Source organism: Mustela nivalis, assembly GCF_964662115.1.
Source record: "Mustela nivalis genome assembly, chromosome: 16".
Classification (NCBI taxonomy): Eukaryota; Metazoa; Chordata; class Mammalia; order Carnivora; family Mustelidae; genus Mustela; species Mustela nivalis.
In genome coordinates this window covers 23,318,134-23,336,334 of record NC_139035.1, presented here as the reverse complement: position 1 = coordinate 23,336,334, position 18,201 = coordinate 23,318,134, and the positions used below count along the sequence as shown (strand labels likewise).

General features: G+C 50.5%; 1 protein-coding gene across 1 annotated transcript; it reads left to right on the top strand.

The window, feature by feature from the left end:
- Positions 1–213: 213 nt before the first annotated feature.
- Positions 214–18,007, top strand: TOR3A (torsin family 3 member A). The gene is made up of 6 exons (XM_082704126.1): positions 214–1,224; positions 2,374–2,487; positions 3,333–3,598; positions 5,300–5,478; positions 16,536–16,660; positions 17,123–18,007. Exons 1-6 carry the CDS (start codon positions 972–974, stop codon positions 17,371–17,373), a joined length of 1,188 nt encoding a protein of 395 aa, XP_082560252.1. The 5' UTR covers positions 214–971; the 3' UTR covers positions 17,374–18,007.
- Positions 18,008–18,201: the final 194 nt, after the last annotated feature.

Here is an 18,201-nt window from a genome sequence, read left to right as displayed (position 1 = left end):
TGGTGGTGTCTTAACGGGTGCTCAGGGGATTTCTGCAGCTGTTCTGAGAGGGCAGATGTGGGGAGCTGTTGAGGAAAGAGCACACGGTTTGCTGAGTGATCTGAAAGACTGGACACCATGAGGCCTGGCGTCGGGGTTCACCTTCCTGCCTGCAGAACCCAACCTCAAAGCCACCGAGCCTGTGCCGTTCATGCGTCGAGTCCCACGACCTCTAGACAGCACCTTGTTCCAAGGACAAGAGAGCCCCGCGAGGCAAGTGGCTTCCGTCACTCGGGTGATTCTGAAAAATGCATTAAGGTCTTCTGAAATCCGACAAGCAGGTGGCAGGCTCATGCTGTGGAGACCAGGTCCCGGAGGAAAGGCGCCCTCAAGTCCTGCCAGTGCCATCTGAGGAGCGGCTCGAGGTAACACGCACTTGAAAATTGCCAGCGTAGCCAAGAGAGCGGACACAGTGTCGCCGAACTTCCCTCAGTGGAGTGCCCCTGACGGGGGTTTCCAGAAGCCGAGCATCTCCAGCCTGGCGCCCTCAGGCCTCCGCTCTCCGCGGGCGGACTCCTAGCTGTGGAGACCTGCTGCTGCCTGCAGCGGTTTCACTTCCCGGGGCGGAGGAGCTCCCCGCCTCCCCAGGGCCTCTCTCCACCCCGCCGCCCCGGCTCCGGCTCCCGGCGACACGCTGCGAGCTGGCCCGGGGCTCATCCGCCGCCGGGGCAAGGCCTAGACGGAGGCCCTTACCGGGCCGGCCTCCACCGGTCCCGGGGCTGCCGAGGGGACTCTCCGGGTGGCCGCCCCTCCTCCGGCTCCCCAGAGAAACGCCCAGCCGGAAGCAAGCCCCGGCGGTGGGCGGTGCCTGCGGGCGGCCCCGCGGTGCGCTCGGGTCGCGGGCCTGGACCTGGGTTCCAGCGGCGGCGCCCATTCCCACGGCCGCACCCGCCCGCCGCCCCGGCACCACCGAGAGCGGCGGCGGGAGAGCCATGCCTTGCCTGCGCCTCCGCCTGCCGCTGCTGCCGCCGCCGCTGCTGCTGCTGCTGCTCCTGCCGCTCCCGGGCGCGCCGGAACCAGGCGACGATGCGAGCCAGCCGGTCGGGGCCCAGGAGCCCCTCCGCGGCCTGCGCGAGCGGCTGAGGGCGGCCGCGGCGCTCTCCCGACGGTACTGGGCGCTCCTGCGCTGCCGCGTGTGGCCCGAGGACTGTGAGCGCGCCGAGAAGGCTGGCCCGGGGCTCCTGGGTAAGAACGGCCGCCCGGGGTCCTTCGGCCGCGGCTCGGGGACTGGGGATTTGAGGGCGGCGGGGGGACGTGCGCCGGCCCGGGAAACCGGGCGCCAATGTCCCGGTCGTCGGGCCGCGGCCATCAGGTAGGCTCCCTGGCTACCCGCTCTTCCGCCCCGCCTGGCCTCGGCCCGGGCTGCAGGCAGGGGCGCCTCTGGGGACCGGGCCGCATCCCCGGCCTGTATCCATAACAAGGTCATCTCCTTCCCCCGGATGCACCCGGACGGGCCCCGGGGCTGCCGAGGGGACTGGTTGGGTGGCTGCCCTGCCCTCGGCGCCAGTCCTTGACCCCTCCAGACAGCTCACACTTCCTGGAGTCTCCCAGTCCACCATCGAGCTGCTCTTCCCCGCCGCCTTCTGGGATTTCAGCAGAGTCCCGGGCTGCACACGACCCCAGTACCTTCTCTCTTCTGCTGCTGAGAGCCCCGCACCTGCGTTCTGGTTCCCGCTAGTCAGTGACAAATTCTGCGCCGGGGTTATCTGTCACATTACTGTTATGGACCAGATGCTCTCTGAGGCTCCTTGCAGTCTGGGTCGAAAATTCCAGGTCCCTAATGCTATTCTAATGATAGTCCTACAATGGTACTGTGAACATTTTTCATTGAAATCAAAAGATTTCGAAGTCCCAGTGTTTGGGTTTTGTTTCGTTGTGGTTTTGCTAGTGCTGGGTATGTTCAAATTGACATTTGACAAAAGAATTGAGAGACCCTTGGGGTTGGCTGTAATCACATCGCTTTGGAATTCACAGCAAGTAGGCAGAATGAGCATCACCAGCTGCTGTTGGTCTCCCTGCTAGACTGGCACGAACTCCTTGTGGGCAGCTCTGGCTTTCTTACATTTCTGGCAAAGGCATTCTGTGTTGAACAAATCAAACCTTTGCCAGAGCTGTATTCATAACAAGGACATCGACTTCCTCCAAGCTGGGGGTGCCCCCTCCAGCTCATTCCCTGGCCAGGCACAAGCCAGGCCCATGGAAGAACAGTGCGGAGCAGCTCTGGAAGGAGGACCAAGGACAAGAAGAACCTCTCTGCTTGGTTGCAGTGAGACCGTGTCTACCTTCCCCGTGGCCCTGGGCTCTGTCCTTGTCTCACAGCTCCTTCTTTTCCAGGCTGGAGCCTTCCCCTGTTGGGCCAGCAGTACCTGGACATCCTGACCTCGTGGTACTGCAGCTTCCAGGCCTGCTGCAACAGCGGGGACTGCAGGATCTCCAACAACTTCACAGGTAGCACCTTGCATGGCCCTGAGGGGCTGGGGATCTTTGGGGAGGAGAGGCAGTCCAGGGGGAATGGCTAGGGTGAAGGCACCCTTCATCGTCCTGCCCACAGCTGACAGTATAGCCTCCCTCTCTCTGCTGGGACTCCCAGAACCCCTCTCCATACCCTGTGATCTCGTGGCTGGAAGGAAGGCAGGCCTCACAGAGGACTTTGAACACACTAGCCACCTTCAATAAGTGTTTGCTGAACTGAATTTATTCACGTGAGGTTGTCTCCATAAAGCACTTAGGGGTTCTCAAAATCTCTGGGTGGGAGCAATTTCTTGGGCATGGGGATGGACTTCCTCCTCCAGACAGGACTCTGCCAACCATTCCTTTTTTTTTTTTTTTTAAGATTTTTAATTTATGTATTAGAAAGACCTCTTGTGCTCATGCAGGTGCACGCACAAGTGGGGAGAAGGGCAGAGGGAGAAGCAGACTTCCCTTTGAGCAAGGAACCCCTAGGGGGCTTGGTCCCAGGACCCTGAGGTCATGACTAGAGCTGAAGGCAGATGCTTAACTGACTGAGCCACCCAGCCACCCTCTGTCAACTGTTCTGGGGGGTCTTCAGGACCTTCAGGGTGATTCCCTTCCCTCTCTACATTCAATTTTTTTTTTCTCAAACTCTTCAAAAATGGCCCTTGAATCCCTTTGGGCTGCAAGGTCTGTCCAGTGGTTTCTTATTCTGAGGCCAGATAATCCCCACAGCACCCCCTCAGAGATGTTCAGAGGGGCTCAGTCTCCCTGCTGTCATTGAGCCTAGGGGAGACCACATCTGTGCGACCTCACCATGGCTGCCTCTTTCCCCCTCCCAGGCCTGGAATCGGACCTAAGTGTGCGACTGCACGGCCAGCATCTGGCTCGGGAGCTGGTCCTGACCACGGTGAAGGGCTACTTAGAGCTGCCCCAGCCAGGCAAGGCCCTGGCCCTGTCGTTCCACGGCTGGTCCGGCACAGGCAAGAACTTTGTGGCGCGGCTGCTGGCTGAGAACCTGTACCGGGATGGGCTGAGGAGCAACTGCGTCAAGACATTCATCGCCACCCTACACTTTCCTCACCCGAAGTACATGGACCTGTACGAGGTGAGGCTGGGCAGGACTGGGGGCCTGGGCCGGTGGGACGGGAACGAGGCTCTGACAACCTGAGCAGCAGCTTCTGGGATGGGATAGAAGGCCTGAAATCAGCCCTTCCCTGCAAGGAGGTGGCCTCAGAGAAGCCTGGCTATGGGGGTTGGTGGCCCTGGTGACACCATTCCACAAATATCAGGCCCTGAGCATGTGGAGGAAAGACTGATATTCAAACACCGTGCATCTTGAGCTCTGTCTCCTTATCACCTGCACACCGAGCTTAAACAGAGGATCCAATGTTGGTTGTCTGTTCTTGAAGTAGTGGGAATTTTGCAGGAAATGTGGAACAGAGAAAAGCAAAAACTTGATCAGAATCTCCACACACAGACACAAGCACAGTTCACATTTTGTTGTGCTTCCTTCGAGTTTTATGTCATTGTGATTAACATTGGACAGAAAGTTGCAGATCCTGCTTTTTTGGGAGGATGGGGTACAGGGAGGGAGAGGGAGAATCTGAAGTCGGTTCCACGCCCAGCATGGAGCCCATCACAGGGCTCGATCTCACAACCCTGAGATCATGACCTGAGCTGAAATGGAGAGTCATATGCTTCACAGACTGAGCCACCCAGGTGCCCATATCCTGCCCACCCCCCTTTTTAAGGAGGCATATCATATAAGATTTTCCATATCTTCCCAAATCACCAACAAGTAGTGGGACAAAAATTGTCCTTGCCACTCTGCTCTTGTGGGTTTCTTCCATTTAGACATGTAGTATTTCAGATAAGCCAGATGATGAACAAAATGTCATGTCATTGCTGCATGACCTCTGTCTTTGGCTTTCAGTTCTGCTCTTTACAGTGTGTTAACCTGGGAAGATTACGTAAGTTTCCGAGGATAGAGATGGTTGAGTCAGCTGCCGCTTCAGTGCAGTGTTGGAGGGCAGAGGTGAAGTGTCCTAAGGTCTGGTGACTGGTGGCTGGTCTACCAGGGCTTCGCAGAAAGAACAAACCGGCTTTGTGGCAGAACTGCTGTGACTCTCCGCTTACACACACACACACACACACACACACACACACACATTAGGGAGATGGGTCTGAGGTCAGAATCTGGGAAGGCCAGAGGTGGATGGAGGGGGCCTCTGCTGACAGACCCACCTGTTGTGGACACTGGCCCTATTCTCCTGGTGAAGACTGCAGAGGGCTTTCGACTCTCTGGCTAGGGGTGGGGTACCCCAAGGGCCAGTTGGCTGAGTCCCAGACAGGTCCCACCCAGGTTTCTCCTCTGAGGTCTCAGTCTAGCCTGGGTACTAGTGAGCACCTGCTCCCGGGAGTTCAAGAAGGGGGACTTGGCCACCTGCTGTGAACCTGCTGTGCCTGTCTCCCCAATATTAGAGCCTGACTCCTACCCCAAGTGAGGCTGACTGATTCCTTCTGGGATGGGACCTCACCGTGGAACACATGAGGCAGGTTGCAGGCTAGGGCCTGTTTCCAAGGCCTGGCCAGCCCTCTTCCTCTCCACAGAGCTCAGGGTGCATGAGAATCTCCTGGGAAATTCATCAGAGGTGTGGGCGCTAGCCCCACCCCCAGAAGTGTGGATTGGCAGCTGGTGGGAGCCCTTGATGCATTGCAGATGCCAAAGCATGGCCTTAGGGCTGGAGGATGAGTTTGGGCCTCCCCCTGCTCCCCAGCTCCCGGCAGCTCCCTGTATTCCGTGCAGGAGAAGCTAACAAGTGAGATCAAGGAAACACAGGAGCGCTGCCACCAGACCCTGTTCATCTTTGATGAGGCTGAAAAGCTACATCCGGGACTGCTAGAGGCCCTTGGGCCACACCTGGCACAGCAGACCCCCAAGAACCACAGGGTCGAGTCCCCGAAAACCATCTTTCTTTTTCTCAGGTAAGGTCTGAGGAACAGTAGTCAGGAGGGCTGGAGGAGGGGAGGAGGAAGGACTTGGCCCAGGTGCCTCTTGGGCCAAGCTTGGGAGGCAGCTGATGGGGGGAGGGGAGGCTTCCGTGCTCCCCTGGGCCGCAGACCCTTCTCCACAAGGGAAACCAACACACACTCCAGCAGAGGAAACAGAAGCCTCGCTGCTTGGGTGGTAGCAATGGTGGGGGGCCATAGTCTCCCGGGTCCTGCTCTGATTCCACCACTGAGGCACCTGGGAAGACTCTGCCTCCCACCCCTCCCCCCCCACCACCGGCATGGGTGATGAGGAAGAGCAGCTGTCCCTCGTCTCTCCTCCCCAACCCTGTCCCCCATGGCTATCTAAGGGTTGTGAGGCTCTCCTCGGACTCCCTAGAATACCTAGCCTCCTCAGGGAGAGACAGCTCATACGCCAGGCCTCCCCTCCTAGAAGGGCATTTTGGGGATTTGGGGTCTTTTTTATTGCCCTATAATTGATAGTATAGTGTCAGGTGTGCAACATAATTCACTAGTTGTATATACGTGTATTGCCAATGATTGTAGTAAGTCTGGTTAACACCGTCATCATACATAAGTACACAGCTTTTGTCCTGTGATGAGTGCTGTGATCTGCTCCCTCGGCAGCTTTCAGGTCTTCCATGCGGTGTGACCCACAGTAGCCACGCTGTGCTCTGAGCCCCCAGCCTTACTCGTTCCTCACCGCCACTGCCTCTGGCAACCAGCCGTCTGTTCTCGGTATCTGGGAGCTTGGTTCGCTGCTGTTCTTGTCGCCAAGAGTCCACGTATGAGTGGGATCGTACAGAATTTGTCTTTCTCTGACTTACTTCATCTCACATGCTACTGTCAGGGTTGTTGTTGCAAATGGCAAGATTTCTTCAAGTTTTATGGAATTTTATAAATAATACTGTGTGTGTGTGTGTGTGTGTGTGTGTGTGTGTGTGTGTGTAGCACATTATCGTCATCCATCAGTGGGCACTGAGGTTGTTCCTGTATTTTGGCTAATGTAAACAGTGCTGTAAAGAACATGGAGACATATATATTATCTTCTTGAGTATTTTCATTATCCTTGGATAAATCCCCAGAAGTGGAACTGCTAGATCATAGATAGGGTGATTTTACCTTTTGCTCTCTGAGGAACCTCCATAGTATTTCCCACAGTGGCTGCACCAAGTTACGTTCCCACCCAGGGCACAAGGGTTCCCTTTCCTCCACATCCTCAGTAACATTTGGTATTTCCAGTCTTTTGGTTGTAGCCGTTCTCACTCATGTGAGGTGGTATCTTATTGTGGTTTTGATTTGCATTTTCCTGATGACACTGCTGTTCAGTGCTTTTTTTTTTTTTTAAAGATTTTTATTTATTTATTTGACAGAGAGAGATCACAAGTAGTCAGAGAGGCAGGCAGAGAGAGAGGAAGGGAAGCAGGCTCCCCACTGAGCAGAGAGCCCAATGTGGGACTTGATCCCAGGACCCTGAGATCATGACCTGAGCCAAAGGCAGCGGCTTAACCCACTGAGCCACCCAGGCGCCCCTGTTCAGTGCTTTTTCATCTACCTGTTGGCCATCTGTATGCCTCCTTTGGAAAAACATCTAATCGGATCCTCTACCCATTTCTAATCAGATTATTTTTTGTTACTGAGTTGTATGAGCTCTTTATATTTTTTGGATATTAACCCTTATCAGATACATGATTTGCAAATATTTTCTCCAATTCAGTAGGTTGCCTTTTCATTTTGTTGGTTTCCTTTGCTATGCAGAACTTTTTAGGATGTAGTCCCACTTGCTTATTTTTGCTTTTGGTGTCACATCCAAGCAATCATTGCCAAGACTGATGCCAGACAGCTTACTGCCTGTTTTCTTCTAAGACTTTTACGGTTTCAGGTCTCACATTTAAGACTAATCCATTGTAGTTAATTTTTGTGTACGGTGTGAGGTCCAGTTTGATTATTTGGAATGTGGCTGTTCAGTTTTCCCAACACCATTTATTGAAGAGACTGTCCTTTCCCCATTGTCTAGTCTTGGCTCCTATGCCATAAATTAATTGATCATATGTGCATGGGTTTATTTCTGGGCTATTTTGTTCCAAGACACAAAAGATGTATGTGTCTTTTTACGCCAGTACCGTACTGTGTTGATTATTGTGGTTTTGTAATATAGTTTGGAATATAACTCTCATACTGTGAGTCCCTTCTTAAAAGGGCATTAAGTTTTCAAACCAACACATTTGTTGAAAAAAAATTTTTTTCCTCACTATAGAATATACCCTCCCCAGTGGCCATCAAGCCACCTATCCCTCCTCCCTCTACCTCCCAGCAGCCCTCAGTTTGTTTCCTGAGATTAAGAGTCTCTCATGGTTTGTCTCCCTGTCTGGTTTCATTTTTCCCTCCCTTCCCCTATGATCCTCTGTCTTGTTTCTCAAATTCCTCATATCAGTGAGATCATATAATTGTCCTTTTCTGACTGACTTATTTCGCTTAGCATAATACCCTCAAGTTCCATCCATGTCATTGCAAATGGCAAGATTTCAGTTTTTTGATGGCTGCACAGTATTCCTCTGTGTGCTTGTGTGTGTGTACATACCACATCTTCTTTATCCATTCATCTGTCAATGGACATCTGGGCTCTTTCCATATTTTGGCAATTGTGGACATTGCTGCCAAAAACACTGGGGTGCAGGTTCCCCTTTGGATCATTACATTTGTATCTCTAGGGTAAATGCCCAATACTGCAATTGCTGGGTCGTAGCTCTATTTTCAACTTTTTGAGGAACCTCCATACTGTTTTCCAGAGTGGCTGCCCCACTTGCATTCCCACCCCTTTCTCCACATCCTCACCAGCATCTCATTCCCTGACTTGTTCATTTTAGCCATTCTGACTGGTGTGAAGTGGTATCTCATTGTGGTTTTTTTTTTTTTTAAAGATGTTATTTATTTGACAGACAGAGATCACAAGTAGGCAGAGAGGCAGGTAGAAAGAGAGAGAGGAGGAAGCAGGCTCTCTGAGGAGCAGACAGCCCGATGCGGGGCTCGATCCCAGGACTCTGGGATCATGACCTGAGCCGAAGGCAGAGGCTTTAACCCACTGAGCCACCCAGGCGCCCCTCTCATTGTGGTTTTGATTTGTATTTCCCTGATGCTGAGTGATGTGGCGCACTTTTCTGTGGGTCTTTTAGCCATTTGGATGTCTTCTTTGCAGAAATGTCTGTTCATATCTTTTACCCATTTCTTTTTTTTTTTTTTTTTAAGATTTTATTTATTTGACACACAGAGATCATAAGTAGACAAGAGAGGCAGGCAGAGAGAGGGAAGGAAGCAGGCTTCCCACTGAGCAGAAAGCCCAATGTGGGCTCCGTCCCAGGGCCCTGAGACCATGACCTGAGCTGAAGGCAGAGGCTTAACCCAGTGAGCCACCCGGGGGCCCCTACCCATTTCTTGATTGTATTATTTGTTCTTTGGGTGTTGAGTTTGATAAGTTCTTTATAGATTTTGGATACTAGCCTTTTATCTGACATGTCATTTGCAAATATCTTCTCCCATTCTGTTGGTTGTCTTTTGGTTTAGTTGACTGTTTCCTTTGCTGAACAAAAACTTTTGATCTTGATGAAGTCCCAGTAGTTCATTTTTGCCCTTGTTTCCCTTGCCTTAGCGCTATTTCGAGGAAGAAGTTGGTGCAGCTGAGGTCAAAGAAGTTGCTGCCTGTGTTCTCCTCAAGGATTTTGATTTTGATGGATTTTGATTTTGATGGATTCCTGTCTCAAATTGAGGTCTTTGATCCATTTTGAGTCTGTTTTTGTGTGTGATGTAAGGAAATGATCCAGTTTCATTCTTCTGCATGTGTCTGTCCATTCTTCACAACACAATTTGTTGAAGAGACTCTCTTTTTTCCATTGGACATTCTTTCCTGCTTTATCGAAGATTAGTTGACCATAGAGTTGAGGGTCCATTTCTGAGCTCTCTGTTCTGTTCCATTGATCTGTGTGTCTGTTTTTTGCCAGTATCATACTGTCTTGATGATGACAGCTTTGTAATTAAAGTATGGAATTGTGATGCCACCAACTTTGGTTTGCTTTTTCAACATTCCTCTGGCTATCCGGGATCTTTTCTGGTTCCATATTAATTTTAGGATAAGTTATTCCATTTCTTTGAAAAAAAATTGGTGGTATTTTGATAGGGATTGCATTAAATGTGTAGATTACTTCAGGTAGCATAGACTTTTGCACAGTATTTCTTATTCTAATCCATGAGCATGGAATGTTTTTCCATTTCTTTGTGTCTTCCTCAATTTCTTTCATGAGTATTTAAGTTTTCTGAGTACAGATTCTTTGCCTTTTTGGTTAAATTTATTCCTAGGTAGCTTATGGCTTTGGATGCAACTGTAAATGGGATCGGCTGTTTCATTACTCTACTGTCTTGTTGGTGTATAGAAATGAAACTGATTTCTGTGCATTGGTTTTATATGCTGACACTTAATTCCTGTAGGAGTTCTAGCAGTTTTAGAGTGGAGTCTTTTGGGTTTTCCACATAAAGTGTCATATCATCTGTGAAGAGTGAGAGTTAGACTTCATTGCCAATTCAGATGCCTTTTCTTTTTGTTGTCTGATTGCTGAGGCTAGGACTTCTAGTACTATGTGGAATAGCAGTGGTACCAGTGGACAGCCCTGTCGTGTTCCTGACCACAGGGGGAAAGCTCTCAGTTTTTCCCCGAGAATGATATTCACTGTGGCTTTTTCATAGATGGCTTTTATAATACTGAGATATGTACTCTCTGTCCCTACACTGTGAAGAGTTTTGATCAAGAAAGGATGCTGTACTTTGTCAAATGCTTTTTCAGCATCTATTGAGAGTATCATATGGTTCTTGTTCTTTCTTTTATTAATGTATTGTATCACACTGATTGATTGTGGATGTCAAACCAACCTTGCAGTTCAGGAATAAATCCCATTTGGTCATGGTGAGTAATCCTTTTAATGTACTGTTGGATCCTCTCAGCTAGTATTTGGTGAGAATTTTTGCATCCATGTTCATCAGGGTTATTGATCTGTAATCCCCCCCCCCTTTTTTTTTTTTTAAGATTTTATTTATTTCTTTGACAGAGAGAAATCACAAGTAGATGGAGAGGCAGGCAGAGAGAGAGAGAGGGAAGCAGGCTCCCTACTGAGCAGAGAGCCCGACGTGGGACTTGATCCCAGGACACTGAGATCATGACCTGAGCCGAAGGCAGCGGCTTAACCCACTGAGCCACCCAGGCGCCCCTGTAATTCCCCTTTTTGATGAGGTCTTTGTCTGGCTTTGGGATCAAAGTCATGCTGGCCTTATAAAATGAGTTTGGAAGTTTTCCTTCCATTTCTATTTTTTGTAACAGTTTCAGGAGAATAGGTATGAATTCTTCTTTAAATGTTTGGTAGAATTCCCCTCAGAAGCCTTCTGGCCCAAGGCTTTTGTTGGGAGATTTTTGATTACTGCTTCAATTTCCTTGCTCATTATGGGTCTGTTCAGGTTTTCTATTTCTTCCTGGTTCAGTTTTGATAGTTTACACATCTTTAGGAATGCATCCATTTCTTCCTGGTTGTCAAATTTGCTGGTGTATAGTTGCTTATAATATGTTCTTATAATTATTTGTATTTCTTTGTGTTGGTTGTGATATCTCCTCTTTCATTCATGATTTTATTAATTTGGGTCCTTTCTCTTTTCTTTTTGATAAGTCTGGCCAGGGAGTTATCAATCTTATTAATTCTTTCAAAGAACCAGCTCCTAGTTTTTATTGATCTGTTCTACTATTCTTTTCGTTTCCATTTCATTGACTTCTGCTCTGATCTTTATTATATCTCTTCTTTGGTTGGGTTGAGGCTTTATTTGCTGTTCTTTCTACAGCTTCCTTAGGTGTAGAGTTAGCTTGTATATTTGTTTCTTGAGAAAGGCTTGTATTGCTATATACTTTCCTCTTAAGACTGCTTTTGCTGCATCCCAAAGATTTTTAACAGCTGTGTTTTCATTTTCATTTGTTTCCATGAATTTTTTTAAATTCTTCTTTAATTTCCTGGTTGACCCATCCATAGCAGATTCTTGCTGCACTGCTCCTCCTGGAGGAGGAAGGTGAGTCTCCCTAGATCTGCTGCTACTTGTTGACTGTGCCTCGGATCATGGTTGATGGTAACCCTGAGCTGAGACCTCACTCCTAGGCTCTGTCTTGGCAGCCAGCTTCTCTGCTCTTATACCTGGGAGCTCTGTCACACTTGGACACCCCTGGTGTTTTAATGACCCCACAGGTCCTGAGACCACACTGTCCCTAAGAGGGCTCCACTCCCCACTTAGCCTCTGAAGCAACATCCTTCAGTGGAGCCAACTTCTAAAAGTTCCGATTTTGTGCTTTGCTGCTCTGCTGCTTGCTGGGAGCTGGCCCCTCCCCACCGTGGTCTACCTTCCCATGTATCACCTCGGATTCACTTCTCGATATGTCCTACCTTCCAGAAAGTGTTCGCTTTTCTCTTCCTAGAATTGCTGCTTTTCTTCTCTTCCATCTCCTGTTGAGTTTGTAGGTGTTCAGAATGGCTTGCAACTATCTAGCTGGATTCCTGGGACCTGAAGAAATTTAGGTCTCCTATTCCTCCACCATCATATTTATTTAAAATTAAGTACAGGGGCACCTGGGTGGCTCAGTGGGTTAACGCCTCTGCCTTTGGCTCAGGTCTTGATCCCAGGGTACAGGGATTGAGCCCCACATCGGGCTCTCTGCTTGGCATGGAGCCTGCTTCCCCCTCTCTGCCTGCCTCTCTGCCTACTTGTGATCTCTGCCTGTCAAAAAATAAATAAAAATCTTAGAAAAAAATCCTTTAAAAAAATAAAATTAAATTAAAATAAAAATAAAATTAAGTACAAACTATCCTTGAAAATTCCCAAGGTAGACCCAGTTGGAGGATGGTATCCCACTAAGTCCAAAATGGCCTGTTCTTTCTCCAGCCTTGGAAGGTCAGTTTCTTTTCTGATCACGAGAGGAAGTCACTGGCTCTAAGCTTAGGGTATGATGTGTTGAATGAAAAGCTCATGCTTTCACCTGTGCTGAGATATACCCTGATCATGCAGGACTCATCCCTTAGCCATTATATGTTGCCTGTTTTGTTTGCCTGTATGCTCTGGAAGTGGTTTTGTAAAGAATGACTTGAGAAATCAGCTTGTCCAATCCTATCTTTGTGGCGGCTCCAACTGGGATAATCCTGACCAACGTCTGTTAGAGGTCAAGTTTGGGTTCCTGTTGGCTCAGCCTGAAATGCTTCACAAGCAAGTTCTTGCACTCAGAGTGGAAGGGTTACCCATTGCTCCCTCCCCCTCAACCTACTTCTCACCTTCCACAGGCCCATACGCCAGCTAGGGGCTTTCATTCAGTTTTGTATGCACCTTGTGAAGGTAGAGAAATAGGGAATCTGGATTTCCATCCAGCTGGAACGTGTCAAGGTGCCAGGTGTGGAGGCAGAGCTTGTGTCATTGTGGACCCACAAGACGAAACCAGCTGGAACTTGGCCTGTTGGGATTTCAGTGTGGTGATGGCAAGCCCTTCCTGTTCTATGATTAAGGCTTATGGGACTCAACTGTGCACTGTGGAGGGGTGCAATGCTGGGGGGCGGTGCTCCCAAGGGGATTTTTTTATTTTTTATTTTTTTAAATATTTGAGAGAGACTAAGCGAGAGCACGAGCATGCTGAGGGACAAAGGGAGAAGCAGACTTCCTACTGAGGAGGTTGCCCAACACCAGCTCCGGGACCGTGACCTGAGCCAAAGGCAGACGTTTAACTGACTGAGCCCCCCAGGAACCCCCCCTCCCCAAAGGTGATTTATAAAAGAAAAGCAGAGAGAGAATCTGACCTTTCCCTGACTTGAGCTGTGATGCCAAGGTGCTGCCCTTCCTGGCAGTTCTCAGCTTGGAAAACCCTCACTCTTGCCAGGACCAGCATTTCCTAATGCGACCCAGGTGAACTTGGGCTCTCAGGGCAAACATTTGCCTTTGTACTATTTTGGTCATTGGCCTGCGGGCAGTGCCCTAGTCCCCTCTAGCCCTGCCCTTTCCCTCAGTGACCGGCCTCTGTGCACTGTCCGAAGCCAGGCAGTCACCAGGGAACAGCCATGAGGCTGGGGTGGTGGCTGGGCTTGGGGAGAGAGCTGCTGGGGGAAAAGCCGCCCTGTGGGGCCCACACTTGCTAGGGATGGAGAGGCCGTGCCAGCCCTCCAGGAGGAACCCCCTGGGAAGGACGCACACCTGTGACAGGGCCCACGAGGACATGGTTTCCAGTTCTGGTGTCTTCAGGGCAGGCCTGGACCCAGCCTAGGAGAGTCAGTGGAGTTTGACAGGCCTGGGACCCGACCCAGAGTCCTCAGGCTGGCCAGGCTGACTGTGCTGCTCCACACCAGCCTCACCCCTGCCCCCATGTGTCCAGAAAGCAGCACTTTTAAACCCTGAAGGTTTCCAGGTACACACCTTCCTCAGTTTGCAGTGGGATTGTGGCCCAGTGAGCTCATTGTAAGTTGAAAATGTATTTAACACACCTAAGCTACCAGACATTATGCTCTGCCTAGCCTGCTGTAAATGCGCTCTCAACATACACATTAGCCTGCAGGTGGGCAAAATCCTCCAACACAAACAAAGCCTGTCTTCTGACCAAGTGTCGTCTCATGTAATTGGCTGAAAGCCACATGGACGGAAACAGCGTGGTTGCGCAGATGTCACTGGCCAGCCCCTGTGAGCGCACGGCTGCCGCCCGACATCACAAACCAGGTTCGTACCGTGTGTGTCGCTAGCCCAGAAGATCGAAATTCAGAGTGAGATTTCTTCTGAATGCTTACTGCTTTTGCACCCTTATCAAGTAGAACATTCCTAAGTTGGGGACTGTCTGTATCCTAGGGATGGGTTGGGAAGACCATATTTGAGTCTCTGGATTTGATGCCTGTGGTGGCCTCATCCATGTGCTGAGTTCTTTTGTGTTTGTAAGGAAAGTAGGGCTGATTCAAACCGTTGGTGAGAACAAGTCACATTTGGTGAAGGCCAGCAGTGTAATCCCGAGAGAACTCCTAACCGTGTTGCTTGCTTGCAGTGAGGTGCGAGGGGCGTCGCAGTCTCCCCTGTGCCGGCGTTAGTCAGAGCAGGGGAGTCCTGGGCACCAGGCTTGAGGGCCTCCACTAACACAGAGGACTTTCACCTGTCCCTGCCATTCTAGAAGATGTTCCTGGAACAGGGTTGTGGAACTCTGGAAATCAGAGCTCTGTCCTCAGTGAATCAGTACAGTGAAAGGGTGATTGATGTCTCTTCGGGCTGTTGTCAGGGAAAGAAGAGGAAGGACTTTGAACAATTAAAAGAATATGAATATAAATTGTTCATGGAATCAAAGGTCCTATAGAATTGTGTATTTGTTGACCAATGAACCTAAGGTGACATAAGGGGGCAATCTGAAATTGGCCAATTTTCTTATTTTACAAATGAGGACACTGAGGCTGAGAGATAGTAACAGAGTGTTTACATCTCTTTAAGAAACACTTAGCAATTAGGGTTGGGATTTAAGAGTTCTGGAGAGGCCTTTGAAGTCCCCTTCCTTTGAAGTTTTAGAACTAAAGGCTGGGAGGAGGACCTGTTGTCCTGGCCCAGAGCCAGGGGAAGGGCTGGGCTCCAGAGGGGCCTTCAGACCCCTCAGCAGCTGCGGACCTGGGATGATGTGGAGAACAGACGTGCTCCGGGAAGGCCCCAGCTCTTTAACAGAGCGATCCTGGGGCCAGAGGGACAGCCCTGAGGAGCTGAAGACTAGGGCAGGTGAAGAGAGAGAGGGCCCAGTTGTCTGTCTGAGATAAAAGCCGTCCATTACAAAGAAAAAGAAGACATGGGCTGTGGGGCAAAACAAGAAGAGAAATTGAGAGAGATGGAAATGGTGTAGACAAATGTGCAGACGCCACAATTCGTTAAATAATGTTTACTAAGCAGCAAGCATGGTAGTCCCTGTTCCGGGGACTGGAGAAGTGCCCCCCCACTCCTCTCTCTGGCTGCCTGCCCTCCAGGCAACCCGTGTCCACCTCCCCTTGCCCATGGGGAATGCGGGGTGGGGCAACCCCTCGGCAGGGGACAGTTCTTGCCTCCATTGATGGAATCATGGCCGCTTGCAGCGTGTGCAGAGAGGACCTGGCTAGGCCTTCCTAGCCGGTCCCTCCCATTCCCTTCTTCTACATTCACACCACTTGTCAGCAGCTGGGGGACAGCGGGCAGCTCCCGACAGATGCTTGTGTGTTTTGATGACTTCCTTTCCCTCACTTCTCACATCTGTCAGTCACAAGGGCCTGGCAGTTGGGCCTCCTAAACTAATTCTTCAGTCTTTCTATCTCTATACATGGACTGCTGCAGAAAGCTCCCGCCCTGCTTTCTGTAACAATACCCTGCCTCTTCAATCCAACCTCTGTGGCTCTAGAATGACCTTTTTAGGAGGTAAAGCAAATCAGGTAACCCACCACCCTGCACTCCCAAGTACATACCCCTTCAGTGGTTCTCTTCGGTTTATAAGCTGACTTCTGTGTGTGCGGCAGACGGTAGCCTCCACCTGCCTTCGGGGCTCTGCTGCTCCCGGCCCCGAAGCCAACAAGCCCTCTGGTCATCCAGGCTGGGACATACGCTGCCTGGTCTGGAGATCACTGACGGGTCTGTTTGTACTCAGAAGCCTCATCCTCCCTCTTCAGTCATCGCCCTGGGCCTCAGGTGCTCCTCCCTTAGCACCTGCCACTCAGTCTGGAATCACAAGCCTCCTCTTCCCTACAGAGGTCAAGGAAAAGTCCCACATCATCCCATCTCTGTGTGCCTTGCCCGAGTGGCGTGTGTGTGTGTCAAAAGGGAGTGAGGAGTGAGGCAGGAAGACAGTGTCTTCTGTGTGACTCTGGGTTGTGACAAGATCTCCTGGACAAGGAGAAGCCCCTTGACCTCCATTCTTCCAATCACTAATGCACAGCCTCAGTGGTCTGTATAGCTAAATATAAAAAGAATAAAATGTGTTCACAAGCTCTTGTTTCTTTCAGTAACCTTGGAGGCAATACCATCAATGCAGCTGTCCTGAATCTGCTTCAGGCCGGAGGGACCCGGGAAGAAATCAAGCTGGACCAGCTGGTGCCCCAGCTCCAGGCCGAGATTGCAGAGTCCACGGGTAAGTAGCTCCTAGCCTCTGGGGACAGTTTGGCGGCGGGGGGGGGGGGGGGGGGGGGGGGGGGGGCCTCTGGGCTAGGATGTGGGCTCCTGAGTGGGACAAGGCCCAGAGGATATACCTCACAACACCTCACAAGAGACGGTCTAAGAAAGCTAAACTTTTTCTGAGAAGGCTTTGATGGTAGTTGGTTGCCCCAGCCCTGGAAACCCAGGCATTGGCTCTTGAGCAAGAGTGTCTGTGAGCTCAGTGGTTCACGCCTCTAGCAACCTCCTGCTTTCTGCTATGAAACAAAACCATAAACCTGCACGCAATGATTTGGAGTTAGAGGGGCACATTTTCCCTCAAAGGAAACGTGGCTCTATAGTTCCTGACATGAGCTTTAGGACTGGGGATGGACACTTTAAAACTCCAGCTGGGGTCAGCCCCAGGATGGGCACCATGTAACTCTGGTCTCCATTTCAGACACTGGCTTTGGCCACAGCTGTCTTGTCAAGGAAAATCTGATTGACTTCTTCATCCCCTTCCTGCCACTGGAGTACCGCCACGTGAGGCTGTGCGCACGAGACGCTTTCCTGAGCCAGGGACTCCCGTACACAGAAGCAGCCCTGGACCAAATTGCCAAGATGATGGTGTATCTCCCCAAGGAGGAACAACTCTTTTCTTCTCAGGGCTGCAAATCTATTTCTCAGAGAATTAACTATTTCCTCCCTTGAGGGCTAGAGGAGGACTTCCTGCAACTGCCTGCCTTTCACCAGTGGGACCCTAGGGTGGGTCACGGCACTGTCTGGGACTCTAAGGGCAGGAGGGGTAGGCTGGCCTCCATCCATCACTGACACACAAAACGTGTAAAAAGGAAGACCTTAAATCAGAAACAGAGCTAACACTTTTTAATCACTTGGTGCCTTAAAGAGCCACATTCCAAAACGTGGGCCAGTGGTTGGAGAAAGCCACAGGCCAGATTGAGTCCCAAGGCCTCGCTAGCATCTCCACTCTTGCCTGCAGATGCCTGGACTTGGGCGTTGAGGCTGGAGGTCACAGGGTCCTCCCTGACAGGGAAGGGAGAATCAAGTTCTGCTTAGCAGCTGCCAGGCTGTGCCTCAGGTGTGCAGGCTGGGGGCTTAGCTTTCAAGTTGTTCCAAGAGGGAAGCTGAGCAGCTTCTGTCTGTGAGCAGATCAGGAGAGAGCCTCAGGCTAAAGGAAAAGTACACAGAGGAATAATTTTTTATAATATATATGATGTCAGTGGAGGTTAAGACTTGCTCTCTTAGATTTAAAAGAAAAATTTAAGTAAGGCGCTTTGACATGGCTGTGTCACGTGTAAAGATTAAAGTTTGTATTTTTCTAAAACCCTCTCTCTTACTGAGACCTGGTCCTCGTGCTCACTTACCACAACTCCGAGTGGGCGGCGGGTGCTGGCGGACGGGGTGACCCCAGCTCTGCCAGGTCACTTCCCGTCACCTCATGCAGCGGCCAAGCTATTACTAAAGCCTCTGACTGAAGAGCCTCCCACAGCATCGTGCTCCTGTACGTGGAAACGCCAC

Bases quoted from the DNA above. Each gene is read 5' to 3' on its own strand.
- TOR3A (XM_082704126.1), top strand. From the start codon at position 972: ATGCCTTGCCTGCGCCTCCGCCTGCCGCTGCTGCCGCCGCCGCTGCTG. The intron at 3,599-5,299 runs GTGAGGCTGGGC...TATTCCGTGCAG, and splicing joins AGTACATGGACCTGTACGAG to GAGAAGCTAACAAGTGAGAT. The intron at 5,479-16,535 runs GTAAGGTCTGAG...TGTTTCTTTCAG, and splicing joins ACCATCTTTCTTTTTCTCAG to TAACCTTGGAGGCAATACCA.